This window comes from Colobus angolensis, unplaced genomic scaffold (genome assembly GCF_000951035.1).
Source record: "Colobus angolensis palliatus isolate OR3802 unplaced genomic scaffold, Cang.pa_1.0 Scaffold74, whole genome shotgun sequence".
Classification (NCBI taxonomy): domain Eukaryota; kingdom Metazoa; phylum Chordata; class Mammalia; order Primates; family Cercopithecidae; genus Colobus; species Colobus angolensis.
The window spans coordinates 10,068,215-10,084,724 of record NW_012121154.1 but is presented as its reverse complement, the minus strand read 5'-3'; the positions used below and the strand labels follow the sequence as shown (position 1 = coordinate 10,084,724).

At 39.2% G+C, this 16,510-nt stretch overlaps 1 protein-coding gene across 1 annotated transcript in view; it reads left to right on the top strand.

The window, feature by feature from the left end:
* Window positions 1-16,510, top strand: part of CCDC146 (coiled-coil domain containing 146) — a 186,793-nt gene that overhangs the window by 125,812 nt on the left and 44,471 nt on the right. Inside the window, exons 3-4 of the mRNA XM_011927719.1 lie at window positions 2,909-2,991; window positions 7,256-7,465. Of these exons, the coding sequence (XP_011783109.1) occupies window positions 2,909-2,991; window positions 7,256-7,465 (293 nt within the window). The remainder of the gene's footprint in view (window positions 1-2,908; window positions 2,992-7,255; window positions 7,466-16,510) is intronic.

Below are 16,510 nucleotides of genomic sequence, written 5' to 3'. Positions count from 1 at the left end.
AGTAGGAAGTAATGGTCTTTTCAGCTTAAGAAAAAAACTAAATGCTATCTGTTTTTTGAATATGTGAATCCACAATTACCTTACCCAGTAGTTTACCTTCAGAAGCTGACTGATTAGCTAGTTACTAGGCTAGCCCCTAGTTCGTCTTCATTGTACACATATACATACAAACACACACTCACATATTTACCTTTTCCTAATCTTTTCCCAGCGACTTTTCTCCTCTAAGTGTGTCCACTTGTAAAGGCCTTTTTTTTTTTTAACTTAATAGATTTTAAAGGCATAGTAACTGTGGTCTGTACACTTTGGGAAACCAATGAAAATGTTTGAAACATGAAATAAATCCTATATTGGCTAAAAAATACTGCAGAACCAAAATAAATGTCTGTAAAATGTAACATTAAGTCTACTTACCAACAGCAACTCAACAGTTAAAAAGTTACAAATAGGCCGGGCGCAGTGGCTCACACCTGTAATCCTAGCACTTTGGGAGGCCAAGGTGGGTGGGTTGCCTGAGCTCAGGAGTTCGAGACTAGCCTGGGCAACATGATGAAACCCCATCTCTACTAAAATACAAAAAATTAGCCAGACGTGGTGGCATGCACCTGTAGTCCCACCTACTTGGGAGGCTGAGGCAGGAGAATTGCCAGAACCCGCGAGGCAGAGGTTGTAGTAAGCCGAGATTGCACCACTGTACTCCAGCCTGGGCAACAGAGTGAGAATCCATCTCTGGGGGAAAAAAAGTTATAAATAAATTATATTTAAGGTGGCATATGAATAGATTTTAAGATATTTGATATAGGTAGGGTATCCTCAAAGGTCTTAAAGATCTTGTTCACCATGTTTCACCCACAGATTAAAGAAAAAAATGAGGACTGTAGGGATTGGAAGCCAGGCCTGGTACCAGCTAATATGGCCCTCAGGAAAGATCCCCAACACTTTCACAAAGAAGAGATAGTTTCATAATGTATTTAACATTTTTCTACCCTGATGTGGGTAGAAAGACCATGAAACTCCACTGTATACACTCAGACTTTTGCAGTTTGATAGCTTCATTCATTCATTTACTAACAAATATAAGCAATTTACCTAGCACCTATACTGTGCCTGGGATTCTAGTAATACTTTGGCTGAGGATACAGTGAAGGACAAGGTAATCTGGGCCCTTTCCTCATAGGTCTTATATACTAGCTGGGGAAGTATAAAAATGTTTTTAATAATGTAAGTAAATTTATTCTTGCAGATTGTAATGTTATGAAGCACAGTGTTCTTTAGGGGTAGGAGTAAGTACATGTGGTAATCTTCCTTAGATTTGGAAGTCAGAGAAGCCCTTCTTATGAACTGATATTTAAGCTGAGGCACGAAGAAAGAGTTGGAGTGAAGTGGAGGGAGTGAGGAATGACTAATCAGAGGCCCTGGAGAAAAAGAGAGACTCACACACTTGTGGAAATCAAAGGCAGCCAGTGTGGCAGAAGCACTGAAGCACTGGGAGCCTGAAGAGGGTGTTGTGTAAGGAGGCTGTGGGGGTGTTGGAGTCAGGCAGGACCTCAAGGTCTTGAATACCAAGGGTCTTGAATTTTACTCCATTTGAAGTGTTTTGAGCACCCAGCATAACATAACCTTGACTGATTTTTAAAAAGATCTCCCTGAAAAATCTCCCTGGCAGAAGGGCAATTAGGAGGTTTTGTAATCGTCCAACTGGGAGATGATGAGACTTGGGCCAGTGAGATCAGGGAAGGGAGAAGAAAGTGGGTAGATTCAATAAATACTTTAGAGGTAAGGGCCAGGCGCAGTGGTTCACGCCTGTAATTTCAGCACTTTGGGAGGTCAAGGCGGGTGGATCACCTGAGGTCAGGAGTTCAAGACCAGCCTGGCTAACACAGTGAACCCCTATCCCTGCAAAAAAATACAAAAAATGAGCTGGGCATGGTGGTGCGCCCTTGTGGTCCCAGCTACTCAGGAGGCTGAGGTATGAGAATCGCTTAAACCTAGGAGGCAGAGGTTGCAGTGAGCTGAGATTGCACCACTGCACACCAGCCTGGGCAAGAGAGTGAGACTCCATAATAAATACATAAATAAATGTAAGAACAACTGGGTTGAAAAACACAAATATTCTCTTTAGTTCTATCTTGATACTGTCACTAGCAGTTGAAGTCAAACCTAATACAAATGCTCATTGCATTATAATTTTAGGATGGTAAAACTTTAGTGTTTGACGATGTTTTATGATGTCTGTTAACTAATTATCACCTAACTCAGAGAACAGATCAAAAGTCATTTTAACTAGAAATAAAATGGGAATAAATAGTACCTCTTTATGCATTGGAAAACTTTCCATGCTTCTTTGACAGCAGAGGCAAAGGCATCACGGTACAAGGGAGTGATCGTGGGTTTTGGGAGCTGAACCAGCTCTACAACCTTGAACAAATCATTTTTCTAAACTTTAGTTTCAAATGGAGAAGATAATCTTTATTTCACAACATTTTTAAGAATGAAATAACTGATGGGCATCACATACTCTAATAGCTGTTCAATAACCATTCATTTTCTCAACTTACAAATAGGCTTTCCTATAATCTACACTATTCAGATTATTTGTTAAACCTTGAATTTTTTTTTTTTTTAGAATTAGAAGAATTTAACTCAATTCTCTCAATTTACAGACAAAGAAATATCAGCCTAGGGAGATGAAGAGACTTGCCTGAGGACACAGAATGTACTGGGGGCAGAATAGAACTAGCACTATTTTCTCTAAACACCTGGCATGTTTCCAGTACACTACATTGCCTCATATGTCTCCTCTAATGTTGAATGGAGGATTTTATAAGATATCCATATATCCATTCCATCGCCTGCTTAAGACTAAAGAGGGTGGTGATTAATAGTGACCTTATGTTCTCTTTGCTAGTTACACGCTATGGGAAAACTTCCTGGAACCAGAATGGCAGAGTTAAAAGCCAAGTATACCTTGCTGCATGACGCCGTGATGAGGTATGCAGTTTACCAATATGGAGACACGATTAATCATCTTTAAATTTCTTACTGGTGTTGAGACTTGTCTTCATTTGCATTCCCCCATAAGTAGACCCTGAGACAAGGATTTGCGTTCAGGTAGTTTGAGAAGTGATACGAGAAAGCATCATGAGCAAGTGGGGAAGTGGAACTGGGAGGGAAGGAATCCAGCCTTGAATGGGCCATGTTCATCTGTGAGTTTATATGATGGGCTACTGGGGCTCAGCCTCACAGGGGAGCCTCTGAGTGGCTCATCTCAGCACTCTCCCCCTGAAGAGTGAAGAAACTGGAATATTTGCCCATCAGTTTCCACCATTCATTTTATCACAAATTACTCCCGAGGAGATTAGCTCTTGACACTTCTAGTTTGCCCTTTGACAAACGAAGCAAACTTTGATGGCCAGAGACAGCACTCAGGCAGAGGGGCACAGGTGCTGCTGGTGCATATGGCAACTGTCCACCAAAGCTGCCGGTGGGCAAGAGGATTCTGGTGGGACACTGACAGTCTCTGCATAGGCCACACCTGCAGGACCCTTCTCCCATGTCTGCTCATCGCTCAGAGGTGTAGATTCTCCAACAACCCCAGCCTTAGTCTGCTGAGACCCTGTCTTTACTTCTCACCTCCTCTCCATATCACAAGCTACTTACCTTGCAAGTCCCAGTCAGCAACAGGTCAGAAGAACAGGCTACCACAGAAGAGTCCAGCAAGCCTGCCTGAGCACTGGCTATTAGCCACTGGGAATTAAGAGGGCAGGGGAGTGAAGAAAAACCCTAATGTGCTGTGATTCTTTACCACTCCAAAGCCTCTTTCTTTCCTTTTCCCCCGTCTTGTCTCATGGCCTTGCATGGTGTCTTCATCAAAAGCCAAGGAGCAGCAGCAATAGATAGAAACTCCATGCTGCCACTCCCCAGCCGTCCTCTCCCCGCAATTCCCAATCACTGCCCCTCCTTCTTATCCTGCCCAGAGATATTTGGCTACTTTGAGGGTGAAAGCATGAGGGAAGAGTGAACAACTTTGAGAAGAGGAGAGCTGCATTCCTATGCAAACTTCAGGTGCACCCAGGTTCCTCACACCCCTCCAGAGCCCCCAGCCTTCGTTCCTCATCCTCAAGCCCAAGCCAAGTCCTCACCCTCACACCTAATGGAGGTTCCATTCCCCCATAGCTGGTCACGCCTGCCAGTATGTTCTCAGAGTTCTCAAGACTCAGGAATTTTGAGACTTTAAGTGGAAAGTCTGGAGTCATCTTTTACAGCATACTTCATACTGCTTAACTGAGCGGAAATGCCATGCAGTTCTCTGGGCATCCCTCCAATCCTCTTTGCAGACACAAGGAGCATCAGTGTTTCCTGCCCTCTGGATAGCTCTTCTCTAGAGCCCAGTGGAGATTTGCAGGGTGCTTTGACTTAACTTCCTCCTCCCCTGGCCCGCAACTCAGCTCCCTGGCCCCTAGTGACAAGTAGCAATGCAGGACCTCAGCTATGGCGTTATTTCTTCCTCTTCCAGGTTGTGTTGCAAAACAGTTAACTTCCCTTCTGCTACCCACATTTTACCTCTTGACCACTTAGTTCCCTCTGTTGCCATTGCAAACACTCACCATTCTCTCCTACTCCCAATGCCTGGCGGGTGGGAAAGATATGAAGCAGACGTAACATTCGTGCTGCTAGGACTGCAACTGGGCAGATATAGCCTGGAAATATTGAACTGAAACTGAAGGAGTCTTCCATAGAAACTGTGTTATAAGAGTTGTTAAAGTCTCTTCTACTGGTGTCATGTTTTAAGTACATGTGAGTAAGTTGCCATTTGTGTTCTGGCTGGAACCCTACCACCCTGTCCTTTCTGTGGAGAAACAGGCACTGTAGCCTGGGCCAACAGCTTACAATTTCAATAGCTGAAGCCTGACTTATTAAGGAGATCAGATAACTTTAGATTTGCAAAGTTTATTAGTATACATGGAAATTGAATTATAGGAGAATAATTGCAGCTTTCATCAGTGAAAATTATTTGAGGTTTCATTGTAGCTATTGTTATTGCTGTTTGGTACCTAACATCATGTCTGGAATGTGTTATGTTTCAGTAAATGTTTTGCTAGATACTGTTGAGCAAATGACATTGTAAAACCTGGGACAATGGATGTATCTGTACTGAATTGAGAATATCACAAAGGTGAGGCAGGCACAAGGTAACTTCAGTTGAGATTGGCTTGATCAAGTCATTGGGCGTCTCTGCGAATGAGCTGGAACTTGAAGATTTCTCTTGGTGAGGACAGTTGGTGGGGAGCACACATCAAAAGAGAGCTCTGGTTCTAAAACAGAAAGTGGTGAGGGCTTACTTCAAATAGAGGTAGCTAATATAAGGGTTTCTGGGAAATACGAATCCTATCTACTGGTAAGGTCGGGGCTGATGCTAGCTGATGCTAGCTTGCAGCATAGAGGAGTTCTGCAAGATACTGGAGATTCCACCATGTCCTTTTTCTACATCCTCTGACAGATGTTTAGTTCTTTTCCCTACATAGGGCCAAGGCCATAGAACATAACTGGGGTTGTAGGAATCTCCCTCTACTGTGACCTTCAAGTCCAGCTCTAACCAGTGTCCATCTTAGAATCAGAAATCTATAAATTTATTTATATTCATAATTGTGTATAGGAATTTCTCTTTCTAGTTTCCTAATAAAGTGTCTTTTTTTTTTTTTTTTTTTTTTTTGAGACGGAGTCTCGCTCTGTCGCCCAGGCTGGAGTGCAGTGGCTGGATCTCAGCTCACTGCAAGCTCCGCCTCCCGGGTTTACGCCATTCTCCTGCCTCAGCCTCCCGAGTAGCTGGGACTACAGGCGCCTGCCACCACGCCCGGCTAATTTTTTGTATTTTTTAGTAGAGACGGGGTTTCACCGTGTTAGCCAGGATGGTCTTGATTTCCTGACCTCGTGATCCGCCCGTCTCGGCCTCCCAAAGTGCTGGGATTACAGGCTTGAGCCACCGCGCCCGGCCATAAAGTGTCTTTAGAAAAGTTTCTGTCTTTTCTTAGTTCACTAAGTGGGGAGAGATTTTCCTACAATTACGTTATAAGAATTCAAGGGAGCTAGGGTTGTTTGGGGAGTCCAAGGGGAAATCTCCTCTTTCCCTATCATTTATCCCCTTCTAGTAAGTCATAATCATTCTTCAAAGTCAAGTGCAAATGTCACATTCCCATTGAGTGATCCTTTTTCTGTTGTCTCCTGCTGTCTTGATCTGGACACCAGCGGTAGTACTTGTCATCTGGTATTCCTCCCCATCCGCCACATTGTAAGATTCTTGAAGCTAGGAGCTAAGCCTTATTTACCTCTTGCACCTAGCATAGTACAGTCATTTCTTGGTATCCATGGGGGATTGATTCCAGGAGCTCCCGCAGATACCAAAATCCATGGATACTCAAGCCCCTGATATAAAATGGTATAATATTTGCATGTAACCTAATCGCATCCTCCTGTATACTTTAAATCATTTCTAGATTACTTGCGATACTAATACAATGTAAATGCTATGTAAGTGGTGGTTATGCTGTATTATTTAGGGAATCATGACAAGAAAAGTCTGTACATGTTCAGTAAAGAAACAATTTTTAAGTAAACATTTTATTTTGGAATAATTTTAGATTCATAGAAAAGTTGCAAAAATAATATATGAAATTCCCATCTATCCTTCACCCATTTTCCTCTAATGGGAGCATCTTACATAACCATGGTCGGTCAAAACTAGGAAGTTAACATTTGTTTATTACTGTTAATTGAACTCTAGATTTTCAACAGTTTTTCCACTAATGTTCTTTTTTTGTTCCAGGACCCAATGCAGTATGCCTCACTATATTTAGTCCTCATGTCTCCTTGATCTCTGTGACAATTTCTCAGTGTTTCCTTGTTTTTTTTAAATCACGTTGACAGTTTTAAGAGTGCTAGTCGGGTATTCTATAGAATGTTTCTCAGTTTGGGATTTTTCTCATATTTAGACCAGGCTTAGGTGTTTTGGAGGAGAATACCACAAAGGTGAAGCAGATTCAATTTTTTAACAAAAATTTTCCCTTGTGGTTGATTGAATCCACAAATGTGGACTCACGGACATGAAGAGTCAACTGACTTGGCACAAAAATGTCAGAGTTGAGCTGAGCCCAGGAGTGGGGAGCAGCTATCCTCACTAGACCCCCACAGGAGCCACAAAGGGAACCGAGGATGTACATGTCTCATTACATGAGTCTCTGTTTTTCATGTAACTCAGCACACAAGAGTCAGAGGTCCAACTGCTACAGAATGCCAAACGTTTCACTGAGCAAGTACAACAGCAGCAGTTTCACCTGCAGCAAGCTGATAATTTTCCAGAAGCATTCTCCACGGAGGTCTCCAAAATGAGAGAACAACTTCTCAAGTATCAGAATGAATATAATGCAGTGAAGGAAAGAGAGTTCCATAATCAGTACAGATTAAATAGGTAAGTGAACAATGCTCTCCAGCACACTGAAAAGTCATTCCCTCATAAATAGGAAAAAAAAATGAGATGAAGTTGGAGGTAATTGAAGGAGTAGGAGACAGCAATATGATGATGATTGCAAGCCTAGTTCTCTTGAATCCTTCGAATGGAATGGGAAGTCCCTGAACAAGAAAATTACACTTCTCGAATAAAAGCTCAGGTGACAGAGATGCCTGCTATGTTTTGCATGTCAGGAAAGCCATCTCATTGACAGCTGCAGCCAAAGAACACACTCCATCAAACAAGTTCTTAGCACTCCCTTGCCCTCCCCCTGCCCTGGCAGTAGCCCCTCATGCGTGCAGTACCAGAGCACGCATCTGCATGGTGGGCGCTTCTCCCCACATGTGTTTTCCAAACAAACCTCCGTGAGCCGAGGGTCACATCTCATCTGGCTCACTCTGTTCTTCTAAGAGAACAGCAACAGGACCACATATCTCCTTCATCTCCTACTACTAGGCTGTTCATCTCCTACTACTTCATCTCCTACTACTAGGCTGTTCCTCAGGATCAAGGAGAAAAGGTACATCCTTTTGGAAGACACATTTACTTATCCAAATTTAGAGGATGTCATTTAGTGAACTAAAGCAGACATTAAGTGCTAAAAGGGGAAGTGTTATTTTCAAAATCTCTTCTAACTTTCCTCCCAGGGAGTAGCAAGTCCGTGGAAGAGTTTGTTCAGCAAGTCATACTATTTAGATTGAATTTGAAAATGATAGCAATTCAAGTTTTCTGCTGTGGTGTGCTGTGTGCTGTGCCTGGGTACAGGGGAGAAAGCAAAACCATTTCTCCTAGAGTTTGTTACCATTTAAGGTGGCAGAACTTTCTCTGGCTATTTTTAAGAGGTAGACTTCTAACAGTGCAGATATAATTCAGTCCTTCCTAGAGATAAGCAAATGACTTGAGCAACCTCTCGAAGACCTTATAAGCCCTGGGTTTAAAATCTTCTCTTTGGGGCCTATTTTTTCACTGGCGGTGGGTGTGGGTGGGGTGTGAAAAAAGAAGGTCAGTTTAATCAAGACATCCTATTTGGGGGGGAAATTGGAGGTTTTTTGTCTTTCAATCTAAACTTGTTTCAGGCTTTCCAGTGACATCTATAAAAAGAAAGCCCAGCTATTTCTGTGCTCTGTAAGTGCTCTTTCAGTTGAGAAAATAATGAAATTAAAACAATTGGTGGTTGTTCATTAGTATTGAAAATGTGAATGCTTGACATTTCCATGAAAGAGTAAGAAGAACATAAGTCAGTTGATATTTAAATTGTTTAAAATTTCCAACTATTCCTGCCAAGAGAAAAAAAACAAAAACAAAAACCAGAATGTTGCCCTTTAGGTATAGACAGGCAGATTATTCACTGAGATGGGAAGGAGACAATGCGTAGTGACCTGCGGTGAATAAGAACATTCAAAATGCACATTTGCAGAAATGTTTAGTATGTATTCTTTTTGACTTTATAATGTATCATTCTTAAGCTTGAGAAGGTTCCCTTGTATTCTCAAATATTAACAGCTCAAGAACTAACAAGCTTATTTTCATAAAAATAATGGTGATGCTAAAATAAATAGCAGTAAAGAATGATAGGCTCTGCATTTCATTGCCTTACCATATTTAGTATCACAGTCATGCACCTCATAATGGTGTTTTTCAGTCAACAATGAACTGTCTATATGATGATGGTCCCATAACATTGCAATGAAGCTGAAAATATACTTTTGCCTAGTATTTACTATTTGATACATTTTATTTTTATTTTGGAGTATACTCTTTCTACTTCTTAAAAAATATATATTAACTGTAAAACAGCCTCAGGCAGGTCATTCAGGAAGTAGTCCAGAAAAAGGCATTGTTATAGGAGATAACAGCTTCTAAATACCTTCCAGTGGGACAAGATGTGGGGGCAGAAAACAATGGCTTTGATGCTGATCCTGTGTAGGCCTAGGCTAATGTATGTGTTTATGTCTGTTTTGTTGTTTGTTTGTTTGTTTTGAGACAGAGTCGTGCTCTGTCGCCCAGGCTGGAGAGCAGTGGCATGATTTCGGCTCACTGCAACCTCTGCTTCCCGGGTTCAAGCAATTCTCTGCCTCAGCCTCCCGAGTAGCTGGGATTACAGGCACCCATCACCACGTCCGACTAATTTTTGTATTTTTCGTAGAGATGGGATTTCACCATCTTGGTCAGAGTGATCTTGAACTCCTGTATGTCTTTGTTTTTAACAAAAAATATTGTAAAAGTAAAAAGAAATTTAATTAAAAACCTTGTAGAATAAGAATACAAAGGAAGAAAATGTTTTTACACAGCTCTACAATGTGTATTTTAAGCTGTGTTATGAGTCAAAAGCTACAAAAAAGTAAATTTTGTAAAGTAAAAAAGTTACAGTACATTTATTATCAAAGAGTAATATACTGTATAAATGTAGTGTAGCCTAAGTGTACAGTGTTTATAAAGTCCATAGGAGTGTAAGTAACGTCCTAGGTCTTCACATTCACTCACCACTCACTCACCCAGCCACTGACTCACCCTGAGCAACTTCCAGTCCTGCAACCTCCATTCATGGTAAGTGCCCTAGACAGGTGTACCATTTTTTATCTTTTATGCCATATTTTTACTGTGTGTGTTCTTTGTTTAGATACACAAATACTTACTGTATTACAATTGCCTACAGTACTCAGTCCGGTAACCTGCTATGCAGGTCTGTAGCCTAGGTGCGACAGGCTGTACCACACAGCCTGGATGTGTAGCAGGCCACACCATGTAGGTTTGTGTAAGTGCACTCCGTGTGTTCACACAGTGATGAAGCTGTCTAACGACGCATCTCTCAGAATATATTCCCATCGTTAAGCGACACGTGATTGCACATGATACAGAAACCAGTTCCCTCAACACCCTCCCACTGACCTCCGTCCCCCTGGAAAAAGTAGATATCTCCATCCCCACATAAAAATAAAGAGATGAAGCTAATGAGAGAAAACTATTCATCCACATATACAGATGACATTTGTCAGAACAGCACAACAAACTCTCATTGAGTGTCTAGATAATAGAAGCCCAAATAACCAGCACTCCTCCACCCAATATCTTCAGGAACTTCTGAATCACTGGCAACTACTAAGAACAACATATTGTTCCAATACTCTAGAGAAAGGATTTTACTATGTAATTTTGTCGATTTTTTTGTGTATGTTCACATAACATAAACCTTTTAATAAATGTTAATAAATCTAATTATGTGGTTGGTTGGTTAGTAATTAAATCTATGCTGCAGTAGTTTCTGGTTCTGGATTAATATTTATGACTTGATAAGCATACATTTCAGGAAATAATATGTAGTCTATTTAAAGTTAAATTAATACATTATAAATAAATAATAATGAAATGCTGTTGAACTTATTTTTTGAAACAAAACAGGAGTACTTACCTTTTTAAACAGTTTGAAAAGATTTTTCAGTACTCTGTTCAACCTTTTCCTTGCCTTGACTGTGTTACCTTTCGGGGCTTCCCTGTTTTCTAGTAATTCCTAAACTTTGAACAGCAAATACATTGTGTCTTTCGTGCTAGATCTGACGCATTCTGACCAGTCTTGGTCAGCTGGGGGAAACAAGGCTGTGGTGAGCTGGCACTGTCCGTTGCACTGTGAACACGGAGAGTGGGAACACTCAGGCCACACACGTGCAGGGCTGTCCTGACGTGACCCTGACGTTAGTGACTGTTGACTCTCTGTGGCTGGTTCCTGTGGTCCTTGTTGCACATTCAGGGTTTATTAGTTGTTTTCCGTTCTTGGTCCAGTGATGATAGCAAAGTTGGAACCAAGAAAAAACAGATCTGGTAAGAAAGGAAAGGAGGAATGATCTTAGCAATGCATCTGGAATTCCAGAAAATTAGAATGTGACAGGCATGTAGGTACTTAAGAGTGGTCACAAGGAAAAACTCATAGCTAGAACAGATTTTACCTTAACTTAAAAAAAAAATCTTTGCTCTTCTGTGGCAACAAATATCTTAAAAGAACTAGCTTAGAACAGGTTTCTCCGAATGTGTTTCTCATAACTCAAAGAGAAGCACCTGAGACACTTGTTTGAAAGGCAGATCCCATCCAAAAAGTAATGATTATGATTTTTGCCCAAGCCCACCGCTGCCACCCAAAGTGACATTTGCTTATGTGACTCTGACTCACATTACAGTTAGAGGACCGTGCATTCCAAAGGTGGTTCTCAGCCCTGACTGTAGGTCAGTCACCTGAGTCTCCTCTCAGTGATCATTCAATCTACGCGTAAACACTTCCAGTGACAGGAAGCTCTCAGCCTCCCACGGAGGCTCATGCCAACTTTGGAAGTGCTCCTGCACTTAAATGGTTGTTGGATTTGTTTATAAACCTACCTTCTTGCAACTTTCACCCATCCATGCTGGTTCTACTCCTGTGGTGAATAATGCCTCTCACACATGTCAGCATATCAGGCTTCCTGCATTCTCTCTTCACCTATAGATCCTTAAAACCAAAAGCCTTTTGACTTTGCTTTAGAAAGGAAGTAAATCCTAAGGAGCTTTGATGTCAAAACACCCCTTAGTCAGGAAAGCTGAAAAATGTCAGATTTAAGTTTTAATGCAAGTTTGAAAGGTTAGGAGTTAATACATACCAGGAGGCACAGAAACAAAAATATGTTTTTGCCCCAGTAATCCCATGCAAAAGTGATAATCCAAAAGGAGAGAAAAAGATATAATGCATAAAGATATTGATATTTATGAAAGTGAAAAATTGGAAGCAATCTGAATTCTGAAAAAGTATGGAATATTTAAATAACGTATTCCACAAATACCTTGATACTGAACCTCTGTAGTCAAAGCTGTATTTGTGTATCAGTTTAGCTTTGTGTGACTTTGGAAAAGTTGCTTAACTCCTCAGTTTCTTCATTCGTGCAACAAAAATAACAATTCCTACTTAGCAAGGTTGTGAATTTTAGATGTTATGCATTTAAAACACTTGGCACACAGTATGCTTAGTGTATGATAAATAATATTTAAGATTATTTTATTATGGTACATCCACCCATTAGAAAGCCTTGAAAATAGCTATTATTATAAAGTGTGTTTAGCAACTTAGGAAAAATTTTAATTAAATGTTAGGTAAAAATGGATTCAACCACACATATGCATTTAAAATAAGTTTATTAAAAGATAACAGGGAAAATAAAAATGATCAACCATGTGTGATAGAGTAGGATTATAATCTTTAAAAGTAGAAAAACATTCCTTTTAGAGGAAATAAGTCAGCATTTCTTAATTTAAAAAAGCAAAATTTATGATAGAAATGTAAGTTTTAAATGTCCTAAAGAATTAGTCATTTTATGTTTATTTAAACATAAAAATATATTTAAAGAAAAGACCGTAAGTCACATCTTGTGAAAGAGCTTGCTGTCACCATTTTGAAACTCAGAAATACTCAGGTTGCCTTTGTAACCAAACGATAGCACACTACCACCCCCTGGTGGCAGCATGCCCAAGGTGTAGGATCAATACCTGGGAAGTAAAATATCGCTAATGCATATATGCAAACTCTAAAAGCAGAGGCATAACTATTTAAAGAGCTAAAAAACTCAATTTGTGGTCTAGACAACTAACCTACATTAAATTTAATGTGACACATTTTACAAAATTCATCTGCATGATTGCAAATAAAATGTCATAAAAATAACATAATCCCATTAAAAAGTGGGCAAAGGACATGAATAGACATTTTTCAAAAGAAGACAAATGGCTAAGAAGCAAATGAAAAAATGTTCATCACTAATCAAAGAAATACAAACTAAAACCACCATGATATATCATTTTAAACCAGTCAGAATGGCTATGATTAAAAAGAAAAAAAGATGTTGGCTGAGTACTGAGTAAAGGGAATACTTATATATTGTTGCTAGGAATGTGATTGCTACAATCTGTATGGAAAACAGTATGGATATTTCTCAAAGACCTAAAAATAGTACTGCTAGTCCATCGGGCAATCCTTCTACTGGCTATATACTCAAGAAAAAGAAATCATATCCAAAAGATACCTGCGCTCAGATGTTTATTGCAACTCTATTCACAATAGCAAAGATATGGAATCAACCTAAGTGTCTGTCAAGAGACTGGATAAAGAAAATGTGACATATATATACAATGGAATACTATTCAGTCATTAAAAAAATGAAATTATTTCTTTCGCAGTAACATGGATGGAACCAAGGCCATTAAGTGAAACAAAACTCACAAACAGAAAGCCAAATACCACACATTCTCATAAGTGGGAGCTAAGTAATGTGTACACGTGGACATAGAGTGTGGAGTAGTAAATACTGGAGTCTTAGAAGGATGGGAGGACAGAAGGAGGGTGAAGGATGAGAAATTACTTAATGGGTATACATATATATAATTTAAGTGATGATTGTACCAAAAGCCCTGACTTCACCATACTGCAATATATCCATGTAACAAAACTGCACTTGTATCCCTTAAATGCATGCAAATGAGAAAACCTGGTGTGCATGTGCTTTTAGCTCATTTTCCTAGATCTATGGACTAGTGGGATCTGCTTATCTGATATAACCAGTGGACATAATTGTCTGTGTATTCTATTATTTCATATGATTTTTCAAGTGTGATCAATAGAAACTTCAAAATCTTTCTATATTGGAAAACCATATGACTTCTTTGGCACTTAATAGTTAGCCATTAAATGCAGAAAGCAAGAAAAGTGAAAAATATTTCTCTTAGACTTCTTCAGGAAATCTAGTTGATAAAACAGTTCAAAGTACGGTTATTGGAAGAAATATGCAATTATATCAAACTCATTTTGTTTAGAACATTCAAGCTATTTGAAGCAGTTTCCAAAATGTCATTCTAGCATCATGTCATCTTATTAGTTAAAAATATAAACTTTTTTGTATTTTCTCATGAATAAGTGAACAAAACCATATGTTCCCATTCACTGTCTGTACTTTCTAATGTTTTTATTTCTTTTGTTTGTTAATCTCAATTTACAATGATGACTGGCTTTTAGAAAAACTGACATTTCTTTCTAGAGATGCCAAGTATATCCAATTGATTGATGGGCTTATTGAGTTTGACTATGTCCTTAACTGATCTTCTGACTTCTGCATCTGTGCACTTTTGATAGAGGGATGTTGAAGTCTCCAACTGTGAGAGTGGATTCATCTACTTCTCCTTGCACTTCTATCAGTTTTGCTTCATGTATTTTGATGTTCTGTTGTTAGGTGTATATACATTAAGAATTCATTGGCCGGGCGCTGTGGCTCTCACCTGTAATCCCAGCACTTTGAAAGGCCAAGGCAGGCAGATCACGAGGTCAACAGATCGAGACCATCCTGGCCAACATGGTAAAACCCCGTCTCTACTAAAAATACAAAAATTAGCTGGGTGTGGTGGTGCACACCTGTAGTCCCAACTACTCGGGAGGCTGAGGCAGGAGATTCGCTTGAACCCAGGAGGCAGAGGTTGCAGTAAGTCGAGATTGTACCACTGCACTCCAGCCTGGCAACAGAGCAAGACTCTGCTTAAAAAAAAAAACAATAAGTCTTCTTGAAGAATTGACTCTTTTATCATTATATAAAGCCTCTCTTTGTCTCTGATAACTTTTCTCTTTCTGAAGTCTGTTCTGTCTGAAATTAATTTAGTGACTCATCTTTTTTTAAGGGTAGTATGGCATATCTTTATCCATTTACTTTTAATATATATGGGTCTTTATATTTAAACTGGATTATTGGCAGACACAGCATATAATTTAGGTCTTTTTTTTTTTTCTTTTTGGATCCATTGTGACAATCTTTTAACTGACATTTAACATGATTACTGTTGTGGTCGGGTTAGTATCTTCTACCATATTTTTACTGTTCTCTATTTGTTGTGCTTGTTCTTCATTCCTGTTTTTGTTCCCTCTTTTTATGCCTTTTGTGGTTTTAACTAAGCATTTAATGTAATTCAATTTTCTGTTCTTTCTTAGTATATCAGTTGTACATCTTTTTTTACTTTAAGTGGTTGCCATGGAGTTTGCAATATACATTTACTAATCTAAGACCATTTTCAAATAACACTATACCACTTCAAGTACTTTTTAACAAAATAGTCCTATTCTTCCTTCCTATCCTTTGTATCATTGCTGTTATTTCGCTTATACATGGGCATACATAAATATATATGCATATGTAATTGAATACATTGCTGCTGTTATAAATTTGAACAGTGTTATCTGTTGTCTCAAAAATAAGACAAAAGCTTTTCTTTTCCCTTCACTGATTCCATCTCTAATGCGCTTCATTTGTATAGAACTGAGTTTCTGACCTACATAATTTTCCTTCCCTCTAAAGGGCCTCCTTTAACATTTCTTGCAAAGCAGTCTATTGACAAACAAATGTCCTCAATTTTTATCTGAGAAAGTCTTTATTTCTCCTTTACTTTGGAGAATAATTTCACAAGGTACAGAGCTTTAGGTTGGTAGTTTTTTCTCTCAATACTTTAAATATTTCACTCTACTCTCTTCTTGCATGTATGGCTTCTGAGGAGAAATTGGATGTAATTCTTTGTTCCTCCATAGGTAAGTGTGTTTTTCCTCTAACTTCTCTCAGGAATTTTCATTATCGTTGACTTTCTGTAATTTACATATGGTATGCCTAAATGTTCTTTGAGCTTCCTGGATCTGTAGTTTATTTTCCTGCATTAACTTGAAGGAATTTCTTGTGTTCCTTTCTTTCTTCTCCTGGTATTCTCGTTATGAGTATGTATGCCTTTTGTAGTTGTCCCAGAGTTCTTGAATATTCTGGTTTTTTCCTAGTCTTTTTTTTTTTTTTTTTTGCTTTTTAGTTTGGGTAGTGTCTAGTAAGATATCTTCAAGCTAAGAGATTCCTTCCTCAGCCAGGTTCATTCTGTTAGTAAGCCTGTTACAGGCATTCTTCATTTCTGATACAGTGCTTTTGATCTCTAGTAGTTCTTTTCTTTTTCTTTTTTTCTTTTCTTTTTTTTTTTTTTTTT